The 24,742-nt window shown below is 43.1% G+C and overlaps 1 protein-coding gene across 2 annotated transcripts in view; it reads left to right on the top strand.

The window, feature by feature from the left end:
• The first annotated feature begins 7,366 nt into the window (after positions 1 to 7,366).
• Positions 7,367 to 24,742, top strand: part of LOC112264982 (dolichyl-diphosphooligosaccharide--protein glycosyltransferase subunit STT3B) — an 80,475-nt gene continuing 63,099 nt past the window's right edge. Inside the window, exon 1 of one of the 2 annotated variants that reach the window (XM_024441932.2) lies at positions 7,367 to 7,858. In XM_024441932.2, coding sequence (XP_024297700.1) covers positions 7,599 to 7,858 — 260 coding nt within the window. In that variant the 5' untranslated portion in view covers positions 7,367 to 7,598. The remainder of the gene's footprint in view (positions 7,859 to 24,742) is intronic. The other variant, XM_024441931.2, reaches the window with a different exon arrangement.

The following is a 24,742-nucleotide window of genomic DNA, read 5'->3' as shown; positions in this document are numbered from 1 at the left end:
CTCTCCCTCCCTCATTTTGTCCATGAGGCCAGCTCAGTTGAACTTTATTACAGGGGCGTGCGTGAATTGTGCACTGTGAGACGACGGAGCTAGGGCGACCGGGGAAGAATCGATTAGACACGGCCAGGCCACTGAGGCACAGTCTGGGTTGAGGGCTGCTCTGTATCGAATCTCATTTGCTGCATGGCTTTTTGATCAGGAAAATAGAACAGAGCAGGCCTGCAGGTTATTCTGACTACAAATCATGAGCCAGCTGTTTTAATAGAAATCTGGAAGAGCCTTGAATTAACCTCTACAATTCGACACTTTGTATCATTGTTGGAACATAACATGACACATTCCTTCACTGTCGGTAAAGGAAAGAGAGAGGAAAGTCAAAGGAAAAGTGGGCTGAAGGGTTCACTCATGTATTGTGTCTTTACTGTGTAGGATTCTCTTTCAACTATAGAATGGCCTGAAGGGCCCACCTTGTGGCCACTTAATATTATGCGTTCCTAATACAGGTCACCACTCCAATAGAATATACTTGCACACATATTGTTTCCTGGCTCTTGCGGTTCTCTTTGTTTCATTACAGTCAATACACTCTCACTTAACAACCTTGCTTCCACCTCTTGCTAACTATCAGCTTTGTAACATACAACTGATTCTATGTCTGAGGTCAGTTACATGTTCGCTGACAATGCTATCATTCATTCACTTTCTTTTTCTGTATCATTGACGTTGACTTTAGGGCGAAATTTGACCTTAAAGCCATGCAGTCTTTGCAAATGTATTTTTTAAATCATCACGGTACGTCTAATACATCACTGTGTGTGTGTTTTATTTTATGAAAATAAAATCTGCATTCATTTGATATGCCATTCATTTGGCCATTGAAATGCTCAGTCTGATTGTGTGGGGATTCGGAAACAAATGTGAAGATATTTGGATACATAGTCCTGATTGACTGATAGAATGGTCTTAGAGCCCACCCCCTGACCCAAATGAACAGTCATTGGTCTATTATAAACAGATCACATTGTGATGTCATGATGTGGGCCAAAAGTTCCATCCCACCTGAACAGGCTAAAGTTCCAGCAATTGTTTCAAACAGCGCTTACACAAAAAAAAGTAAAGATCTTGACCTCATGGTGTGGAATTATCATTTAAAAAAACAGGAAAATCCAGTTTTCAACTGCACTACCCCTTTAAAGCCAACATGGAACCTGTTTGGTTAATTCGTCATCATTAATTCGTCATCAATATTCTGCTGCCAGAATATTGCCGTCTAGTTTTTGGGGGGTGTCACCCAAGTAACATCCCATAAATCTGTTGTTTTTCAAATTAAATGGCAGGCTTTGGCCGCTCAAGAATCTCAGAGTGAAGCTATTCGTCAGCCGAGGCAGCTTGGAAATTGTGAGGCACACTTGTTTTCAACATCTGAATCATATTTTTTGTCTGTGGGATGATGTTTAGGCCAAGTTCAATTGTTTTTCACATGTAACATTTCTCATTCTTGAATGGCAGGCTATCAACCTCAAGAGGCATCATGGGGAGCAGCTAGGAGCAGTTCTCATCTATAATGAAGCCAGGGAGCTTGTTGAAGAGGCAGCCATGCTTTTAGGAGGTAAAAACACAGCATCCCCTTCAGGGGCTGACATATACTGCTAAACAACGGATGCCTTCGTTATTCTCAGGTAGATGTGAGTATGTGCATGATGAGCTGTTTGTTCTCCAGGAGCCAGAACTTTCTCCAAGTTTTTACAGTTAAGTATCTCAATCGGACTGGAAAGGTTGCATCTATTGTGCAGATCCAGCTGTATGCCTCAACCACAAATTGAAAAGATAAGATGGTCTAAGATCTGGAAATTATATGGTGCTCACCGTTTTCATTAATTTGGGTACAGTGAGGTAAAAAAGTATTTAGTCAGTCACTTAAAAAGATGAGAGAGGCCTGTAATTTTCATCATAGGTACACCTCAACTATGACAGACAAAATGAGAAAAAAAATCCAGAAAATCACATTGCAAAATAAATGTTTCTCACAACTGCGGCATTGAGGAAGGTCGTCCGCGACTTGACCCCAGCTTACATAACAAGAAGAAGCGCAATTGTGAGTGGTTTGAGATGATTGGAGGCCTACTCTGTGAAACCCTGACATTTATTTGCAAATTATGGTGGAAAATAAGTATTTGGTCACCTACAAACAAGCAAGATTTCTGGCTCTCACAGACCTGTAACTTCTTCTTTAAGAGGCTCCTCTGTCCTCCACACGTTACCTGTATTAATGGCACCTGTTTGAACTTGTTATCAGTATAAAAGTCACCTGTCCACAACCTCAAACAGTCACACTCCAAACTCCACTATGACCAAGACCAAAGAGCTGTCAAAGGACACCAGAAACACAATTGTAGACCTGCACCAGGCTGGGAAGACTGAATCTGCAATAGGTAAGCAGCTTGGTTTGAAGAAATCAACTGTGGGAGCAATTATTAGCAAATGGAAGACATACAAGACCACTGATAATCTCCCTCGATCTGGGGCTCCACGCAAGATCTCACCCTGTGGGGTCAAAATGATCACAAGAATGGTGAGCAAAAATCCCAGAATCACACGGGGGGACCTAGTGAATGACCTGCAGAGAGCTGGGACCAAAGTAACAAAGCCTACCATCAGTAACACACTACGCCGCCAGGGACTCAAATCCTGCAGTGCCAGACGTGTCCCCCTGCTTAAGCCAGTACATGTCCATGCCCATCTGAAGTTTGCTAGAGAGCATTTGGATGATCCAGAAGAAGATTGGGAGAATGTCATATGGTCAGATGAAACCAAAATATAACTTTTTGGTAAAAACTCAACTCGTCGTGTTTGGAGGACAAAGAATGCTGAGTTGCATCCAAAGAACACCATACCCACTGTGAAGCATGTGGGTGGAAACATCATGTTTTGGGGCTGTTTGTCTGCAAAGGGACCAGGACGACTGATCCGTGTAAAGGAAAGAATGAATGGGGCCATGTATCATGAGATTTTGAGTGAAAACCTCCTTCCATCAGCAAGGACATTGAAGATGAAACGTGGCTGGGTCTTTCAGCATGACAATGATCCCAAACACACCGCACGGGCAGTGAAGGAGTGGCTTTGTAAGAAGCATTTCAAGGTCTTGGAGTGGCCTAGCCAGTCTCCAGATCTCAACCCCATAGAAAATCTTTGGACGGAGTTGAAAGTCCATGTTGCCCAGCAACAGCCCCAAAACATCACTGCTCTAGAGGAGATCTGCATGGAGGAATGGGCCAAAATACCAGCAACAGTGTGTGAAAAACTTGTGAAGACTTACAGAAAACGTTTGACCTCTGTCATTGCCAACAAAGGGTATATAACAAAGTATTGAGATAAACTTTTGTTATTGACCAAATACTTATGTTCCACCATAATTTGCAAATAAATAAATTAAAAATCCTACAATGTGATTTTCTGGATTTTTTTTCTCATTTTGTCTGTCATAGTTGAAGTGTACCTATGATGTAAATTACAGGCCTCTGTCATCTTTTTAAGTGGGAGAACTTGCACAATTGGTGGCTGACTAAATACTTTTTTGCCCCACTGTATGTGGCATACAACTGGATCTACACAATAGTTTGCCTGGGATGTGGACAAATCGCACCAGACCTTTTGAGGTCTGAAAAGAGCTAACAAGCTTTGTTTTTTAATTGTAATGTCCCGTAATAATTGATTGCATTTGTAAAGTGCTTCTCATTATACACAATCATTTCTAAGTCCACAAAATAAACGCTTCAAGGGACAAGGACACCAAGGAGCACAGCTATCAACAGAAAGCCTTCACAAAGAGAAAGATATTTAGGCTCGTTTTAAAGGAGCCCAGAGTCCGTGGTGACTGTCCGTGGTGACTGTCCGTGGTGACTTCAGGTGGTCCGGGAGGGCATTCCAGAGGCATCTTCCTACGCTCTTAAAAAAGAGGTGCTGTCTAGAACAGGAAAGTGTTATTTGGCTGTCCTCATAGGAGAGCCCTTTGAACAACTAGTTTTGGTTCCGGGTGAAATCCTTTCCACAAAGGGTTCTACGTGGAACCCAAAGGGTTATATCTGAAACCAATGGGTTCTACCATTCTACTACCTTTTTTCCCAAGAGTGTAAAGTACTCCTAACTAACAGTACCTTTTTTTCTTGGATGATTGATATATTGCAAGAATATCTTGGCATGTTGCGCAAGCCAGAGTCCATAGTCTCACATTGTCTGCCTTCTACTACTTACAGTGCTGTAAATCTGTCCAAGTGAGACTATAGTCAATGTGACACACTCTCAGGCATACACAGTTTCAGAGCAAATTTCACCCCTTGCCAGGGTTAAGACAGTTGATACCCACATATTAACACCAGAGCTCATTTGGCTTCCTGCCCCCTTCAACACCAATTTGCATAACCAGAAGCTGTCTGTGTTAAAAGGAAATGAACAACGCTTTGGTGAAATTGGATTAATATTATGTTGCCATAGAAACATGTTTTAATTTGGGCAGGTTTAATAGAGCAATTATGCAGGTGCCTTTAATAACCCTTGTATTTATTTGTAACTTATTGCTACCTTTGTAATACGTTAAAAGTCCCTGCTTTCACACAAAAAAACATTTAAATGATTTCTAACTCTGTTTGCAACATTGTAGTGCTTGAAAAATAACCTGTTAATTAAAAAGACTCAAAGTAATAAACAAGATGACTAGCTCTCTTGAAAAGCAATGGAGACAAAACATCCTGTCTCTGTGTTTTTACATGCAAGTGATGTTCGTCAAGTTATTACCATTTTGATATTATCATTTGGTAAGTTGCTAGCCTTGGCCTTTCTGTAGCTTCTTTTTGAGCTTTCATTATAATGCAGATGTGTTAAGGCAAGGTAAGGCACGTGGTTAACGCTGGAACTTGATGTGCTTGATTTCCATCTTGTATAACAGACTGTGCCACCAGATTAAGCTCTGCACTACAATTCACACACTTCTCTGCATGAAATTGGATGCATCATTAAAAAGCACATTGCAAAATAAATGTTTCTCACAACTGCGGCATTGAGGAAGGTCGTCCGCGACTTGACCCCAGCTTACATAACAAGAAGAAGCGCAATTGTGAGTGGTTTGAGATGATTGGAGGCCTACTGTGTGAAACCCCGACAAATTGCTTGAGCCGACGTATGGAATGGGACTCCAATGCTCTCAGACAGACCATGTCGGTTTCAAAGACCCATCCATTTGGATGGTATTGTGGTACCACGAGCAGGCCTCTTTACCTTCTCAACCTCAGAGCAGACACCGCTTATTCCTTATGACCCAACAGACAAATGGAGGATTATGACAATTTTCAACCTGATGTTGCTCACTACCGATGACTGTGAATTTTTGTACTTTGCTTATGAGCCTAGGGAAAAGGGGACCTTTTTTCCCCTTTTTATACCTATTTTTGTACACTTGTGAGCCATAACAAATAAGTTATGAACCTCAGATTGTTTACTAGATTTGAAGTCCCCAACCCGCCATCTTGATTCTTTGTATGCTAGGCCTTGGCTGAGCAAGCACCTGCAGACTATCTCTGTCTCGCGGCATGCCTCTTTAAAGAACTCATGAAAGCCAGTAAACAAGGAGCCATGAAAGACAGAGAGGAACAAACAGACACTCGAGGCTCTCTCTCAGGAGACAGAAGCAAGTGAATCTGCCATGCCCAGCCAGCATCTGCATCCAAAGCAGCTCGTTTTCATCTGGGCTGTGACAATGGATGCCATTGAAACTATCTTCACAGCGTTGTTTTCCATTGATTCAAAGGTCACACTTTCAGGATTTTTTTGGAGGGTAATGTGCCTGTTGTGGAATATGCAGGCATTCGTGATGAATGAGAGACATTGTTTCTGGCTGAATTCCTCCCCTTGGCTCTGAGTTGCAGCAATAGCACACATATGCAGTGGTTTGTCTGTATTATGGACCTAATCTGATTCTGGTTTACCTGCAAGGCATCACACCATCACTCTTTCTTTCATCCTTCATCTGCTTCTCTTTATCCCCCTCTTATCTCTGTCTCCGTCATCTCTCTATCCAGGCCCACCGTTAAGCTGGCCCAAGCTTCAATTACCCACCAATGTTCCACTATGAATATTCTTCCCATTTTCTATGTGACCCAATGGTACTGTACATCTGTACATTGACTGTGAAAGTTGATAGCCTTCTCTGTGTTTATGGTACTGGTGTGTCATGCCACACTGAGGCAGCACAGATGTCGCATTGTCGGGAAGTGAGTTGAATAAAATCTATTTCATATCACATTCTTCATAACATCTATTCATATTCAATGTTTCCCAAGATCACTTTTTTAAAATGTATATTCAATTACCCTATTTTTCATGGAAAAGCTACTTCATTCTTTTTCAGGGTAAAATGCAGTGAAGATACATTTTCAAGGGCAAGGACTGTGTAGGTTGGCTTGAATGATGTACCTAATATAGATATAACAGCCAAGTATGCAACAGATGCTGTATTCCAGCAACGTGTCAAGAATACCTTTTTTACTTCTATTTATGTCCGTTGAATACAAAGTGGTGTGCATTGTAGTAATAAGTACTGTTTATACTACTCACATTAGTTTTCCCACCAGGGATGTAAAATGCCCATGAGTCTTTCTTGTCTCATGGAACATATTGTGATGAATGTGTTTGATATTGCACACACAAATACATTTGTGGCAGAATCCTATATTTTAGCATTTCAATCAACCAATCATTCAATCTATTGATCTCCAATCAATTGAGATCAAACTCACCCATTTCCCCTGTTGATGCCTACATATCTAAAAAGCATAGAATAAAAGATGCAAACTGTACTATCCAGAGAACTCTACCTAGGTTACACAATGATTTATGGTGTACTTTTGTCTTTGCTGGGGGACAAATAGTGAGGAGAACACATACATCTTTATTAATAACCATGCCTCAGCAGAGAACCTCCAAGGGCAATATAAATATCACTTCACATTAAAGTTATTCATCTTCACAATCTCACAGTCTCTCTCCTGTCGACAAGACAACCCACCCATTCCATTCTCAGAGTCAGGGACATGTAATCATGCAACCACTTTATGGGCAGCTTGGCCAACATTTGAATCATGATCAAATCCACACAGTAAATGATTACATAAACCATAATTACTCATTTTTAAGCGGATATAACAATTATATTGTAGGCCCTATAATAAATACACTTCCAGGGTTTCAACATGCTTATGTCGGTTCTGACATTCCATTGGTAGATACATCGGTCTGTCATCGTAGTACTTGCGCGGGATTGGTTTCTTAATGTCCAACGGCTCAGCAGTCTTTGGCTCCTGTTGTACCTGTCGTTCTGTGAGAGGCTATCGGTGGTTCCTGTTGTTCCGCCCATTCCCTCCCCAGTCAGTCAGACCGACTTTTGGCGAGAGCGTGCTGTAGGTAATGGTGGTTGTCACTGACAAATGTGAATAAAAAGCCGGTGGATTTACAGCGAAGGTAAGGAGAGAAAACCACGTCAACAATATAGGGAGCTGAACCGGAGTAAAGGGGGATAGGGAAGCGTGCTCTTCCAAACCACGCAGAATATGGCGGAGCACCACACGGCTACTGACAGCAAGCACAAAGCGTCCTTGAATGCCGGGGGCTCGCTGCATGGAAACAGCCGACCTAACGCCGCGTGTGGAGGAGGGGGCAAAGGAGGCCTCTCTGGCGGACTGGCACAGCCGGCAGGGTGGCAGTCCTTACTCTCCTTTACCATTCTTTTTCTGGCCTGGTTGGCAGGCTTCAGCTCAAGACTTTTTGCAGTGATCCGGTTCGAGAGCATCATCCACGAGTTTGATCCATGGTAAGTAGTTAGCTAACTCATTTCCAGTATTAGCTAGCTAGCCAACAACTGCCTTTGGTTGTGTTGTAGTAAATAGGCTCGCTAGCCACGAGCGACTCATGCTTGCTGCTGTTCTAGATGGGTTGATGCTTCGCTTTATTGACTGCACTGTAATATCTGGCGATTTGTCTCCCTGACCGCACAATGCAGTTTCTCTAGTCAACTACTGTATCATGCACAACTTCACCGGTTGCAAAACTTTTACCGGACGGTTTTTCAAATATGAGTAACTTTAGCTCGCCAATCTAATAGCTAACCAGCTAGCGTTGTAAAACTAACACAGGTCAACCTGCCATGCAACAATATGCTCCGTGTTATAAATAGGCTGTCGGATTGTTAGCTAACTACTGTAACTTTAGCTAGGCAAGTAATGCCCCGAAGTCAGAACACCCTTGACATTTCCTCGTGAGGAATAGGCCTAGAACTGTGTTGTTCTAGTTGATGGGCGCTCCAACCCTGGTCCCGGAGAGCTGCCGCGCTGAAGGTTCACTCCGACTCTAATCTAGCACACTTTATTCTAATAACTAGCTGGTTGATAAATTGAATAAGGTTAGTTACAACTGGGGTTGGAGAGCCTTGTTCTAGTCATTCATTCATCGATTCACTCACTCATCCAAGTTAAGTATCCTAGTCAAAGTCAGTGTTATCGTGGCTCCAAGAGGACAGTCAGTGCCACTTCACTTTGGGTAGGACATGGTCAACTAGGTTCTGCATCTCAGGTTGTAGAGTATAATTTATAATTCCCAAAACATCCAAGGTTGTGGAAATGATTAATACTATAGAATAGGCATGTAAGTACTGCTCTACACAATGGTATTGTCCTCCTAACATTAATGTGGCCACTGGACAGCTTGAATGTAGTTGGACACTGCCAATTTATAATACAAATCAAGTTGATGTGGCATTTCTTATGACGGCAGGATTGAAACCCGGAAGCCAGGGGCCGTGTCTCCCCTCGATTTGTTCTTGGCCATTCTTTCACACTGTACACATTCTGCTATTGTTTATCTGTCAAAATGGTTCACACTGTACTGGCTGGCTGGCTGCAGTGCCATTCATTCTTGGGGTTGTTATCAAATTGGTGTCCCATTCAAACAGCACTGCTGATGTGCTTTTATTTCATGTAGACTACTAGCCAATACTCAACTGCTGTTACTGGACTGACACAAGTATTGGCTAGTAGTGTACATGATTGCACAAGGTGCTAGCAAGGCGGTCCCTGCAGTTAAACATCTGAATTAGTGCATTATCATCAATAAAGTGCATTTTAATCTGCCTAGGCAGTGTTGGTGTGCGCTCATTTTAAAGGGAAACTTTGGTATTTTGGCAATGAGGCCCTTCATCTACATCCCCAGAGGCAGATGAACTTGTGGATACCATTTTCATGTCTGTGTCCAGTATGAAGGAAGTTTTGCTAGCCAATGCTAACCGACGTTGGTGCAATGATTGGAAGTCTGAGTATTTGCTAGCGTGCTATGTTAACGAGCAGGGATAATTGGTAGATCCTGGGCTAATGTTGCACTTTTCACAGCTACTACTATTATTCCTCTCCCGTTCTAAGCACCAAGCTTTGTCCAGACCTAAGTGTGTTGTCTGTATGAAGTACCTTCAAGTAGAACACCAGAGAAGCTCCTCAGCAAAATTACACGGAGACTCAATGCAGAATTGCACTGTGTGAGTCTCAAATGACACCCAATGGGCCCTGGTCAAAAGTATTGCACTATATAGGGAAAAGGGTGCCATTGATTATTTTGGCCTATGTCTGATATGCTGCCTAACGGACTACCTTGGGTGGGCACATGGTTTCCCAGCCGTTCTGTAAGATAAATCGTTTGCTAGCTGTGTGATGTACTAGGTGACCTGAGGACTGTGGGAAGCTCATTCACCCATCTATCAAGCTCTCCCAGATGCATTAAAACCAGGCGTGTCATATTTGATGCAGCAGATGATTTGTAACTCTTGCTGCTGTTAGGAGTATATTCAAAGAGCGTTCCTCAAATCAATTCTCTTTCATGACATTGAGTTTGTCTTGAGCCTTGGTCTGTTTTTAATTTTAATTTTAGATTAAATCGCTGTTAACTTCCAAATGCTTGTGATTAATGAATCAAGTGTTTTACTTACAAATGTCATGCTTATCTGAGGACTGAGTTGGTAATATTGGTTGCCTAGATGCTATAATACCACTATTGCTTTTTGGTTGAGCCTCCTCTCCAGCTATATGAAACTAACCATTATGTTGAACAAGCAGGCAATTTGAAAATGCGAGATTGGCTCTGTCAGCAGTATGCCAAGCTAATATTGAAATATGCAAACATTTGTCTGTGATGGAACAGTGAGTGGCATGGCAAGCCTGTTATATTTCACACTGCTCTCTGAGATTGTATTCTCCCCACCTCTTGGACTTTTGGAGAACAGTTGGGTATTACAGTAATAATATAGCCAATTTGCCTTATTTGGTCTGTAGGCTACTTGTTTCAAACGCAAGGCTACGTCAATCAGTGTAAGGTTTTGTGTAGAAACTCATGTCTAACTTTAGCATTGCTCACCATTGCCAAAACATCACTTGGATCTTTTAAACAATTACAGCACCTCTCATTCATCAAGATGCTGCATTGACTGACTGAATGGACTGCAAACATGTCATTGAGCTTACTGAAATTCATTCCACAAGCTTGAAATCCAAGCAATAGCCTACACACCTCTTTGGGGGGGAAGTGACCCCCTAAATCCCCTCTGGCAAATTTCTCTCTCTTTGTTCAATATTTGCCAAGCTGCTGATGGAGCCATTCAATATCACTCAAAGGGGTTGATTCCCACATGTCTCTGGTAACATCTGTCTGGGTTATTGACTGAAAAGAAAGTGGATTCCATCCAGACAGTGCACATGTAGGGAACTGGGACTGTCTGTCCTCCAGTTATCCCTGGTCTACCGCACATGTAGGGAACTGGGATTGTCTGTCCTCCAGTTATCCCTGGTCTACCGCACATGTAGGGAACTGGGACTGTCTGTCCTCCAGTTATCCCTGGTCTACCGCACATGTAGGGAACTGGGACTGTCTGTCCTCCAGTTATCCCTGGTCTACCGCACATGTAGGGAACTGGGATTGTCTGTCCTCCAGTTATCCCTGGTCTACCGCACATGTAGGGAACTGGGACTGTCTGTCCTCCAGTTATCCCTGGTCTACCGCACATGTAGGGAACTGGGACTGTCTGTCCTCCAGTTATCCCTGGTCTACCGCACATGTAGGGAACTGGGACTGTCTGTCCTCCAGTTATCCCTGGTCTACCGCACATGTAGGGAACTGGGACTGTCTGTCCTCCAGTTATCCCTGGTCTACCGCACATGTAGGGAACTGGGACTGTCTGTCCTCCAGTTATCCCTGGTCTACCACACATGTACCGTGAACATATATCAAGGCAGATTACTTGAAACAAGGAAAGTGCAACTCACTGCACTTACTCTGAAGCAGGATGTGGAAAAGTTCCAATTCTCATAGATATCTCCAACAGCGGCTTGGCTGAGGAGTATCCCAAAACCTAAGTTTATTCCCTGCAGCATCTGTCGCAGCCATCTGTCCAACAGCTAATGAAATATTCAGTGCAGTGTGGTGTCCAATTACCTGCAGTGGGTGGCAAACTTTGTAAAACAAAACAGAGTCCCTATAATGCATTGCTCGGCTCACACCGCACGGGGCACAAGGCTCGATTTGATCCAATCTCCCGCAATGAATTGGGCTTACCAGTGCTTTGGCTCCATAGTTCCAATTGTATTTAACCTATGTCATCAAATGCAGGCCTAGGCCAGAATTGCAAGTACCTCAAATGGGTAATTAACCAAGGAGATGGAATGTTTTGTGATTCTTAAAACAAACAAAAGCAGCATTTTAAATGTACTCTGGATAGTGAGTGCACATGTTGAAAGAATCTTTATCTCGTTAGTGTTCTCGCATTGGATCACTCTACCCACCCTCTTGGAAGTGACTCATCGATTAGAATCACAGATCCATCCTGATGATCATTGAATTGACATGTAAAAAGGAACCTTTGTTGGACTCCTGCAGATGAGGAAAGGCAGCTGTATGATGAAGGCTCCTCAAGCGTTGAGGAGACCTGTGAGATGAGACCAATCATTGTGCATTTCCTTGAAGCACATTTTAAATACCAAAGACGCTGATTGTGTTCTGGCTTCAGTTAGACTCCGCTCTCCAGTCCCAGGCGTAACAGAATTCGTATCACACCCAATACAGAGGGAACGATCACTCGCACCACTTTATTCTCCTGTTGTTTTCAATCAAGTTTGTTGATGCTAAGCTCACGATTAAATTCAATTTCCCGCGTACCCATCCCCAGGGTGCAGAGGCAGTGGTGGAGGCGATATGGCCCGCCGCGTGCTGTTCCTACCCTGGGCACCTACAGCACGCGTAGGAGCTGGCAGGAAGGAGCTTAGAGCCGAAGGGCCTCTTTTTATAACCGTTGTGGAAATGTTACACTAAATATCTGTGTGCTTCATTTCTGAAAACTGATTTTATAAACTCTGGGCATACCATACATATGCACGCTTCTCTGTTATAAATCAGACCTCTGATAAAACTGTGTGAACCAGAATTATAACTGCGCCTGAGCGCCCATCATTCGCCTTTTATGGTGACAATGTCCTTTTTTTGCTGTATAATTCAGAACTATTAGCATTAGGCCAAGGCATTGTTGTTCAATATTTAGTTTATCAATAGATTCGATTTCTATGTCCTGGTATAGGCTCTGAGATTAAATAGGCAATGATGTCGCGCTCATATCGCACAGCAATACTGTAGCCTAAGCCTTCCCATACTGTCAACTATTCTACATAAGTTACCTGTTTATTTACTGTGTTGGCTAGCTAAATGTACAAACAAAAATAAACTAATTGAAAAGACATGCAATCCAGCTCAAAGTTATACATGCTGTATATAGGTAGGAGCTACCGAAATGTAATTTTTGGTGAGTTTGGACATTTACAAGCAAATGTGAGACAAATGAACAAAGAAGGAAGAATGGTAATGGCTCTGGAGCAGTATGTGTACATGCTGTGTCTGTGGAGTCTGGAGTCACTCGGGCAAGAGGTCTGCCTGCTCTGAGAAGATTGGGTAAGAGCAGATGGGCTGAGAACGGAGAGGAGAATGCTGCCAATATCCGTATTAACTGCAACAATGATGATTGTCATCGGGGTAGAGTAAAAGTCAGTTGGTCATATCTGTACAGCATTGGTCCGACCAATCAGAATTCACGCTCTAAGACTGTTTTGATCACGTGGACTGGAATATGTTATGGGTTGCCTCTGGAGATGACATCAATGATTATGGTGACTCAGTCAAAAAAAATGATGTGATACCGTTATTCTTTTCAAAATGTTCCTGACCCAAAAACTGTGGATTGATGGCAGCCTTGTAGGAAAACTTTAAGCGAGTGATGCTGCTTATAAACAGGGCAAGGCTGCCGGGACAATAGGTTGGTTAAACAGTACAAATACGACCTACGCAGATCGATCAAGATGGCGAAACACAATTATAGGGACAAAGTGCAGGAGCAATGCAGGATACAAGGCATATGTGGCAGGGAAAAATACCTCTTTTCTCATGATTCGAGCACAATGACCATGAGCTGCCAAGGAGAGCCCCTGACGACAACGTGGGCTACACACACTCCACCGAGGATGTATGTAAGTCATTCAAACGTGTTAACCCTCACAAAGCTGCCAGCCTAGACGTCATCCATAGCCGTGCCTTCAGAGCATGTGCACACCAGCTTACTGTTTTAAGAAAAACATTAGGAAATGTAGCTGGCTACATTCTTTCTATGATAAACATTAGAAATATGATGGCCATGCATAATTTCCCCCCCAAAATGTCTTGCTTTTTCATTGTACACACATTTTCTTGTGGCCGCCAGCCAAAGCCAGTCATGCGTCATGCATCCTCTGAAAAATGACCCGCCAAACCGTGCTTCTTAGCACCTGCTCGCTTCATCCGGAAGCCAACTGTTCCAATATGTCAGAGGAAACGCTGTACAACTGAAGTCAGCCTGCACGTGCCCGTCCCACCACAAGGAGTCGCTAGAGAGTGATGAGCCAACTAAAGCCCCCCCTAACCCGGACAACGCTGGGCCAATTGGCCGGTAATGACATCGAACTCCAGGCTGTAGTGCTTTAGACCACTGTGCCACTCGGGAGGCCCTACGGTAAGTTTCTTAATGTGCCAGGTGATGTGGACGCGATCTGCTTTCTCTCCTAACGTATTGCACAAATTGACTTCAGGTATTTACTTAAATCTAAAATTTTTTATATAGTTTCAACTGTATTGACAGTATTGAAAAACCATCCCGTGGCTATTTCCAAATACGTCGGTATACTGTTTACCCCCTAAGGAGTGTGTGTTTATATACACTCACACTGTAGAAATAAACCTAAGACTATAAAGCACCGGCATTCCTGTTTGTTTATTTCAATTGGTTTCATTGAGATGGACATTTTCTTATTTTTGGATTATGATTGTGAATAGTGTTCGAGCAGGTTTTGCAGAGTCGTTGCCGTCTGCAACAAAGCGCAAGGCCCTCCTATACAAACAGCCCTCATTTCATGAGGATGGACAAAGCTATGCTCAGCTGGGAAGAGGAATGTGGTTGAGTTACTCGGAATTGGCAATTGCTGACGTTCCCTTTTTTTCAACCCAAATGAATTATACATAGGTATACCTAACGGTGTGGTTCTGAAAGTGTGCAACGAGGCTGCCTAACAAGAGCCTCTTCCTGTCAGCAGCCCAGAGGCAATGCAGCATCACTGTGATAAAGGGCGACAGCGCACTAGAGTATTTGTTAATGTGATTAATTGCTTACCGCTAAGACCCCAGTGGCCTTAAATATCGATGTCTTCCTGAAGGAGGCCTGCATCCTGGGGAGTGGGAGATAAAGCCTTAGGCTTTTTTAGAGGTCTCTGTGTGAGGCTGTGTATGCAGTGGGGATGTTTGAGCTAGCGGAATGGTATAAAACGTATCGCTTGCAAAACCTGTAGGGTAGTATTCTGCCAGTAAACCATAAGGCTTTAAAAAAAAAAAATAATAATAATTTTACATCCTCTCCCTCGGACTACACACAATTGCTGCACTCAGGCTACCACTTTTAACTGGCATTAAAACAGCTCACAATTGCTGTTCTCAGTCAGTTCTTTCTCCCGCTCTCTCTCTGTATAGCCTACCCACATGCACTTGGATGCAGTTGTTGTTCCATGACCAGCAGAACCTATCCATCTTGCAATAACAGACGGAACAGTGACCTCATCGTAGGTATCATCTCAGAATGATTGCTCTGTTTCGGTAGTGTGAGCGCCCGCCTGGCTTTCGCCACCCCCTTGCTTTGGCGTTACATCTCGGTGAACAGAAACGTCAGGAGTCTAGGGCCAGAATGTTGGTCAGAAATCTAAGGGACCTAATCTGCTGATGCACAAAAAAAGAAAGCCCCTCGTTGCCAGGTCCTGAGATTTCATTCTCACTTCCCTCCCTGAGAGGATGGTTAGTATTTAACTAATGTAGTGATGGCCGCAAACTCTTAATTTACATTTTTTTTTTGTCAGCTTTTGGAGTTTGATCTCTGGGATATCGCCTATCTCTCTGGGATGGATATCAGGGGCGGAGGCTGGATGATGCTAGAAGCTCTGACAGCCAACGGTCGGTGGGGGCCAAAGGGGGAGGGGGGCAGATGGGGACCTTTCATGAGTGAGAGAATCAATTGTCCAAAAAATGCATTAGCCTATCAGTTTTTCATTGGGCAGGGAATCTTGTGGGGGTTGTTTTCCATTTACAAGACTAATGTTGAATTTCTTGTGAGCCTGATGGGGTTGCTTAGTGGGAGCAGAGCTGATTTAATAAGATCAACTGCTTAATATATTTTAGTGGAGAAGTTCAAATAGCTGAGTGCTTAAGTGTCAGTTTTGTTTCTGTCTTTCAACTATTTCCATATTAGCCTGTAACTCGTATGTACAAACTTGATAGTGAAAGTCCTTAACTTCAAACAGCAGTCTAGATAAGGTAGCATAACGGCAAGCAATCAAAGGGCTGTGGAAGCGAGGGCTATTGTGAAGATTGGGCCATAGTCTGCCTCTTGTGGGTTGGAAGAATCATTTACTAGATGGCTGCTGATCGGTATTTCCAGTGAGCTCATCTGGCATATTCTGTTATTGGTGGATTTTGCTGGCAGATTGACTGACTGATTCTCTGGGGTTGTTAGGCCCTTTTGGCTGGTTACCTGGCAAGCTGATTGGCCAGCTGGCTACTTGGTGTATCTGGTCCTGCCGTCCAAGGCAGGGCAGAGGAGGGGAGTTTTATTTTAATGGGGCCTGATGTATTGTTTTCTCTGGACATGGGCACCATCTCAGTTTCTGCTGCTGTCTGTTGTAAGCACACAGTGTCCTCTTGGCACGGCTATAGAGGCGCCTTGCCCATTTTAGATATGCCGCTAGCTTGTGTTCAGGCCCGACTGCCCCCATGTTCGCCTGCTGCAGATGCTGCTATTGTTCAAGCAGTGTGTTCCAGCTCATCCCCCCCATTGCAATGAAGCTGAGCTGGCTTCATCACAACCCGTGACATTATAGAACGGTGGCTCTCGGGCCACATCTTAGTTTCAGGTAGGCAAAACACTGACAGCCACTCCAGGACGAGGTTACACAGGGAGGTCATCATGGCGGAAGGAGAGGTGAAGGGCAGTGGGGAAAGGGAGAGCGGGGTGTCTTAAGAGGGACAGCTGGAATGGATTGTCATTCGGAGACAGCCAGAGAAAGACGGTCCGAATACTGTCAAATCCCCTCACTCATCACGCCTTGCAGTTGCTAGTGCTCTGACAGGTAGTCTGCGCAGGGTAGCCATGGAGAACCACAGGAGGGGACGAGAGGGGCAGTCTTAGCCCCCTGAGGATCAAGTGAGCCTGACATTCGGACAGCCCCTGAACTAAGCCTGATGGAGGTAAAAACCTGAGGTACAGCAGTATGATTGACGGGTGCAGAGCATACTGATCGTGCATGCATTCAGCGTAGTCAGGAAGCCTGTTTTCTACATAAGTAGATGAAGGTTGACCACAGGGTCATTCTGTGAGAAGTGGAAGTTATTGGACATTAAAATGGTAGTGTTTTTTTGATGTGAGGAAAGCATGGCAGCAAATCAAACATGCAGATTAGGCCTAGTTTAAGTAATGGGTTAATTTATCATCTGCTTCTTTCATTCGTTTTTGTATAGTGAACTTTTATATTTTAGTGTACCTAGTGCATAGCTGGTCATGATCATTAACACTGAAGGCGAGCCCCTCTAATCCATTAGAGGGTATTTAATATCTAATTCGATTTTTAAAAAAGCGTACCTTCAAGGATATGTCATGCAGTTTTGTACATTTTACAATCGGTTACTTCCGACTGCTGTATAAACATTTCTCCTTTGATTTTTATCGGCCTCTTTCTTGGTGTTTTGAAATTGTGTAGGTTTATTCAGGCCTGCACTGCCACATTTTTCTCTTCTCCCATCCATTTGCGAGATGTGACTTGCTGCTAATGATTGTCAGTGCTACTGAGTTCAAGGATCTTCTATAGTATTTACAGAATGCTGTGTTAGGCTAATTATCACCAGATATGACCACAAATCAAACAGTCTAGCTTTCAATAAAAAATGATTTGTTCTATTTTTCTCTAGGTTTATTTATTATAAAACTGAGGTTCCCATGACAGAACCCTTTACAATCCAAGAGATTTCATTTTAACAGTCTTAGTATTAAAAGCAGAGATTCCTTTATCCTCTTGCCCCTTGCTCTCTCCTCAGCCTCAAATTGATTTTCAGAATTAATATATGATATGAATTTTTTTCAGCAGCTCTTGAATTTAATTTGTCTTTGATGTGAAGCTTGGTGGTTGAGGAAGTGAGTGGGGGGGGTTCAAGTGACTTCTATATTGTATTTGTGTTTCCATTAGTTAGCCTAATATTTGGTCTAACTATAATATTTATCAGATAACTGTGAGCCAAACCACAAGCTGTAGCACTGTCACTTAGTACCTGTCAGTATATATTTTTTATTTGAACCTTTTTGTTTTAACTAGGAAAGTCCGTTATGAACAAATTCTTATTTACAAGGATGGCCTACACCGGCCAATCCCAGACGACGCTGGGCCAATTGTCTGCCGCCCTATGGGAATCCCATTCAAACCAGGGTGTCTGTAGCACTGAGATGCAGTGCCTTGGACCGCTGCACTCGGGAGCTCACTCGTTGGTGGATACGGCACTGATGTAGAGTTCCGAATCTGAGAAACCTGGATTTGTAAAGATATTGCTGATGCCAATCTGATCAACGCCTCACCAGGAACAGGAATTCCCTCCGTACCATTGCTATGCCAGTGGGATCAAACCACTTTGCAGAAGCCATGGTGTGCTAACCAATTGCAGGGTGTCTACAGTATCACACGGTTGTGCCCTCAGAATTGAAAGCCTGATGCCTGTGACCTGACCAGTAGAAGGACGCCCTTGTCTCTTATCGTTCTTTGAGGGATTGTAATCATTTTGATAACGTGCTCCGTCATGTATTTTTTTTAATCAGTGAAAGACTCAAATAGAAAGGATGGCGATAGGGCTTGCATTCAAGGTTAAAGGTCAGGTGCTTTATCCTTCAGCACTGTTGCTGCTAAGTCACAGTAACAGTCTGGTGACTGGACACCTAACAAAACATTTATAGTTGCTTTTGACTTACAAGCATCGTGGAGGTAATGGAGATGCCACATCCTTGCTCTCGCATCCCATCAGTTTCTCAGTTACTGGGGTTATTGAGTTTGTTGTCCACTTTCCATTGGATCATAAATCTGTAGCTAGGTTCCTTACCTGTTTTCCTCCCCCTGCAAATGGGGAAACAAATGAAGATTTGTTTAATGAAGCTGGTGATGCACATCATAACAGATATTCATGCACAGTGAACAGAACACCACAGGCTTTCTGGAGTTGTGCCAATCCCATTAATGTTCTCTCGTACTGTTGCTCCACAACTGGGGACCAGTGAATAATTATCTCGCGAAGAACACTTTGCGGTTTATTTTGATAGAATGTTGGTTATTAGGGTCTAGAGTTTACAAAGAACAGCTTGAAATAAGAATCCATGATAAGTGTTAACACGTTATCTGTGAAGTTATAATTAGTATCTGTGTTTGCACCCATGGACCAGGAAATGATTTGTTATTCCAGAAAGCCAAAATGACGGATGGATCAACGTTGCCTTAAGACAGGATAGGGATTTGGCAAGAGGTTGCGCTCGTCTCACCACCCTGGACCCCAACAAGTCACGAACAGTTCCTCAGATAGTCGAGACGGGACAGAAATAAAAATCCCAAAATCCATTGTGTAGTCTAGTGTTCGCTCTTTTGGTTGAGTCTTCTAGCAAATCGGCTTTGATTCACCAGAGTCAATTTCAAGACTAGATTTTGGTCAAGTTTGGTCTTGATGTAGGGCCTAGGCTAGCCTAAGCTTTAAAGTGTTCTTTGCATTCTCAGTCTAGAAACTATTTCAGAAAAACCTGTCATACTGTCAGTATTGACAATCGTTTTGCAAGAAACATGACACTGGGATTGGTTTGTACGAATATCTTCCCCACTGACAGTGTTCTTTTGTTCAGTAACTCAGCCAAAACGGATACTGCCGCAGCGTCATTGCCCTATGCGCTGACCAGGTTGACAGCAGAGGTGAGCTTAACTTGGTGTCTTTCGAACAACCTTCATTTCCTCAAAGGCTTTTAAAACTATTTTGAAGACTGTTCTGAAATGACCAACGAAGACCTCCGTTGCTTACGTGGATTCTTTTTCCCTGCATTTCTGCCTAACTAATTAAATCATCAAGTATCATACTTGATTACATAATCTGATCTGACATTACTAAAGCACTGCTCTGCCTTAACAACAATATCAACAAGGCAGGTCCTAGTTTTGTTGCAACTGGACTACTGCCCAGTCATGTGGTCAGGTTCCACAAAGAGGGAATTGGGAAAAATGTCCAACTGGCCTAGAACAGGGCTAAACGACTGGCCCTTAAATGTACACGTAGGGCTAAAATTAATAATATGCATATCAATCAATCATGGCTCAAAGTGGAGGAGAAATTGACTTCACTACTTGTTTTTGTAAGAAGTATTGACATGCTGAATGGACTGAGCTGTCTTTTTTTTAAACTACTGGCACACAGCTCAGACACCCATGCATACCCCAGAAGACATGCCACCAGAGGTCTCTTCAGTCCCTTAGTCAAGAACAGACACACAGTACTACATAGAGCCATGCCTACATGAAACCCTATTCTACATCAACTCACGCAAGCAGTAAAATCCTATTTAAAAGGGCTAAATACACCTGATGGAACAGCGACAACTGACGAGTCACACACAGGTACACCTGAATTGTGTTTTGTAGTAGAGTAGTGGCTCGAGGGCACACATTGAATTTGTGTAATCTGTTGTGAAATGTATTGGTGTTTAAAAATGGTATGTATATTACTGCCCTAATATTTGATGGACCCCCAGGAAGAGTGGGGATCCATCATAAATACATATACTCCAAGTCGACTCTGTCTCCTGAATTATGTGGTATAGAGCCCCATTGAAACCTTAGTCATTATTCATTTGTATGATCCTTGATTACATAATCCCGTGTTACGTTTTCAAAAGCAACATTTCCCCTGGTTTCCTTTTGTTGTTTGTTGGTGGCTCCCTCCTCCCCCTAGCCCTTGTAAAAATTCACTGCATTCAAAGGCTGAAAAGCCCCTGTGGCAGTATTATCTTCTCATCCCATTGTTTTTATCCCAAGTGAAGCTGCGACCTTCAAAGTATATTTCTTGAGCGACTGATGTGGTGCTTTTTCGAGAGATCAAGGGAGATGTTACAGCCACTTAGGAATTAACTCCTCTCAGATGACGATGGACCACTTTCATTATTAAAAGAACTCCTCTGCTTTATTGGAATATACACTGTTCAAAACATTAAACACCTGTTCTTTCCATGACAGACTGACCAGGTGAATCCAGGTGAAAGATATGATCCCTTATTGATGCTACTTGTTAAATCCACTTCAATCAGTGTAGATGAAGGGGAGACTGATTAAATGCGTTTTTATTTATTTTTAAGCCTTGAGACATGGATTGTGTATGTATGCTATTCAGAGGGTGAGTGGGAAAGACCAAATATTTTAGTGCCTTTTGAACGGGGTATAGTAGTAGGGGCCAGGCGCACCGGTCTGTGTCAATGCTGCTGTTTCCCGCGTGTATCAAGAAGTTATTAGCCCAGTTATAGATCAGTTGTACAGAATTTTCGCAATGCTCAAGTATGAGCTCAGCAGATCTGTAATTTGCTCAGTGATTAAAAACATTTAAGGGAACGTTGGGTGCACCTCAATATTAAGGTATTTCTAATGTTTGGCACATTAGGCACTATTTATTTTCTTTGATGGGAAGAAGTAAATTCAGACTCTACATTTCCCTTTCGATATGTCTTTTCAATTATCAAATGTATTTATATAGCCCTTACATCAGCTGATATATCAAAGTGCTGTACAAAAACTCAGCCTAAAACCCCAAACAGCAACCAATGCAGGTGTAGAAGCACAGTGGCTAGGGAAATACTCCCTAGAAAGGCCAGAACCTAGGAAGAAACCTAGAGAGTAATCAGGCTATGAGGGGTGGCCAGTCCTCTTCTGGCTGTGCCGGGTGGAGATTATAATAGAACATGGCCAAGATGTTCAAATGTTCATAAATGACCAGCATGGTCAAATAATAGTAATCACAGTGAACAGGTCAGGGTTCCATAGCCACAGGTAGAACAGTTGAAACTGGAGCAGCAGCACGGCCAGGTGGACTGGGGACAACGAGGTCCTGATGCATGGTCCTAGGGCTCGGGTCCTCTGAGAGAATTAGAGAGAGCATACTTAAATTCACACAGGACACTGGATAAGACAGGAGAAATACTCCAGATATAACAGACTGACCCTAGCCCCCCATCACACAAACTACTGCAGCATAAATACTGGAGGCTGAGACGGGAGGGGTCAGGAGACACTGTGGCCTCATCTGATGATACCCCCGGACAGGGCCAAACAGGCAGGATATAACCCCACCCACTTTGCCAAAGCACAGCCCCCACACCACTAGAGGGATATCTTCAACCACCAACTTACCATCCTGAGACGAGGCTGAGAAAAGCCCACTAAGATCTGCGCCACGGCACAACTCAAGGGGGGGCGCCAACCCAGACAGGAAGGCCACGTCAGTGACTCAAGTGACGCACCCCTCCTAGGGACGGCATGAAAGAGCACCAGTAAGCCAGTGACTCAGCCCATGTAATAGGGTTAGAGGCAGAGAATCCCGGTGGAGAGGGGGGGAACCGGCCAGGCATAGACAACAAGGGCGGTTTGTTGCCCCAGTGCCTTTCTGTTCACCTTCACACTCCTGGGCCAGACTACACTCGACCGTACAACCTACTGAAGAGATTAGTCTCCAATAAAGACTTAAAGGTTGAGACCGAGTCTGCGTCTCTCAAATGGGTAGTCAGACCATTCCATAAAAATGGAGCTCTATAGGAGAAAGCCCTGGCTCCGACTGTTTGCTTAGAAATTCTTGGAACAGTTAGGTCGGCCTGCGTCTTGTCACCGTAGCCTACTTATAGGTATGTACGGCAGGACCAAATCGGAAAGATGGGTAGGAGCAAGCCCATGTAATGCTTTGTAGGTTAGCATTAAAACCTTGAAATCAGCCCTTGCCTTATCAGGAAGCCAGTGTAGGGAGGCTAGCACTGGAGTAATATGATCACATTTTTGTTGGTTCTAGTCAGGATTCTAGCAGCCGTATTTAGCACTAACTGAAGTTTATTTAGTGCTTTATGCGGGTAGCTGAAAGTAGAGCATTGCGGTAGTCTAACCTCGAAGTAACAAAAGTATGGATACATTTTTCTGCATAATTTTCGGACCGACAATTTCTGATTTTTGCAATGTTACGTAAATGGAAAAAGCTGTCCTTGAAACAGTCTTGATATGTTCGTCAAAAGAGAGATTGGGGTCCAGAGTAACGCCGAGGTCCTTCAGTTTTATTTTAGATGACAGTTCAACCATCAAGATTTATTGTCAGATTCAACAGAAGATCTCTTTGTTTTGTGGGACCTAGAACAAGCATCTCTGTTTTGTCCGAGTTTAAAAGTAGAACGTTTGCAGCCATCCACTTCCTTATGTCTGAAACACAGGCTTCCAGCGAGTGTAATTTTGGGGCTTCACCGTGTTTCATTGAAATGTACAGCTGTCTGTCATCCGCATAGCAGTGAAAGTTACCACTATGTTTCCGAATGACAAGTGGAATGATCACCAAGTGGAAAAATATATAGTGAAAACAATAGTGGTCCTAAAACGGTAATTTGAGGAACACTGAAAATTACAGTTGAATTGTCAGAGGACAACCCATTCACAGAGACAAACTGATATCTTTCCGACAGATGAGATCTAAACCAGGCCAGAACTTGTCCGTGTAGACCAATTTGGGTTTCCAATCTCTCAAAGAATGTGGTGATCGATGGTATCAAAAGCAGCACTAAGGTCTAGGAGCATGAGGACAGATGCAGATCCTCAGTCTGATGCCATTAAAAGGCCATTTACCATCTTCACAAGTGCAGTCTCAGTGCTATGATGGAGTCTAAAACCAGACGGAAGCATTTCGTATATATTGTTTGTCTTCAGGAAGGCAGTGAGTTGCTGTGCAACAGCTTTTTCTCAATTTTGAGAGGAATGGGAGATTCGATATAGGCCAATTAGTTAAAAAAAAAAAAAATCTGGGTCAAGGTTTGGAATTTTCAAGAGGCTGCTTTACTGCCACTTTTAGTGAGTTTGGTACACATCTGGTGGATAGAGAGCCGTTTTATTATGTTCAACATAGGAGGGCCAAGCACAGGAAGCAGCTCTTTCAGTAGTTTAGTTGGAATAGGGTCCAGTATGCAGCTTGACAGTTTAGAGGCCATGATTATTTTCATCATTGTGTCAAGTGATATAGTACTGAAACACTTGACAATTGTCATTACTCATTTACCACGACTGCTTATCGTGACCTTGAAATATACTTGGTTGATATTTTTCAATGTGAAGTTCACTTAATTCAGTCATGTTTGCTTTTGAAATTATCAGTCTGTTGCTTTCAACATTGTCTTTCAAAAAAGGCATTTTAACTCCAAGTGAGTCGCCTCTTGAACTTTGATATGACTGACGGCTGGCCCTCACTACTTTCCTTTCTTTTGAAAGGGGATGGAATTGTAAAGGCTCTACTGCTCCGTCACCTGTCATCCCACTGTATTCTGAGAACACTGTCGCCCTGAAAGCCCTTCTGCTGTAGTTGAATACGAGTGTCTGGCACCTTATTAGACCTCTGTGCCCTATTACATGCCGTGGTACATGACTGTGTGTCTGGGTGCGCGTGTGTGTGCGTTTTTGTTTGAGCTTGGCCTCAATCACAAAAACCAACAGACCAGGCCACTATGGTCATGGAATCCCATTAAAAATAACCCCATTTAGGTGGAATGAAACACTCCCTCTGTTGTAAATTCAATTGCTTCATTTCCTCTGCCTTTGTAGGCTCCCTAATAAAATGTCACTTTTGATAAGACACTTAAATTGTCATTTGTTTTACTTACTATGCCTTCAGAAAGTATTCAGACCCCTTGACTTTTTCCTAATGTTGTAACTATACAGCCTTATTCTAATAATGAGTTAAATAAATCAATTTCAATGCACAATATCCCATAATGACAAAGCAAAAACAGGTTTTTAGATTACTTTTTTTGTGCAAA

Source organism: Oncorhynchus tshawytscha, linkage group LG13 (genome assembly GCF_018296145.1).
Source record: "Oncorhynchus tshawytscha isolate Ot180627B linkage group LG13, Otsh_v2.0, whole genome shotgun sequence".
Lineage (NCBI taxonomy): Eukaryota > Metazoa > Chordata > Actinopteri > Salmoniformes > Salmonidae > Oncorhynchus > Oncorhynchus tshawytscha.
Note: the sequence above shows the minus strand (reverse complement) of the source record. Positions and strands in the feature narration are given on the sequence as shown.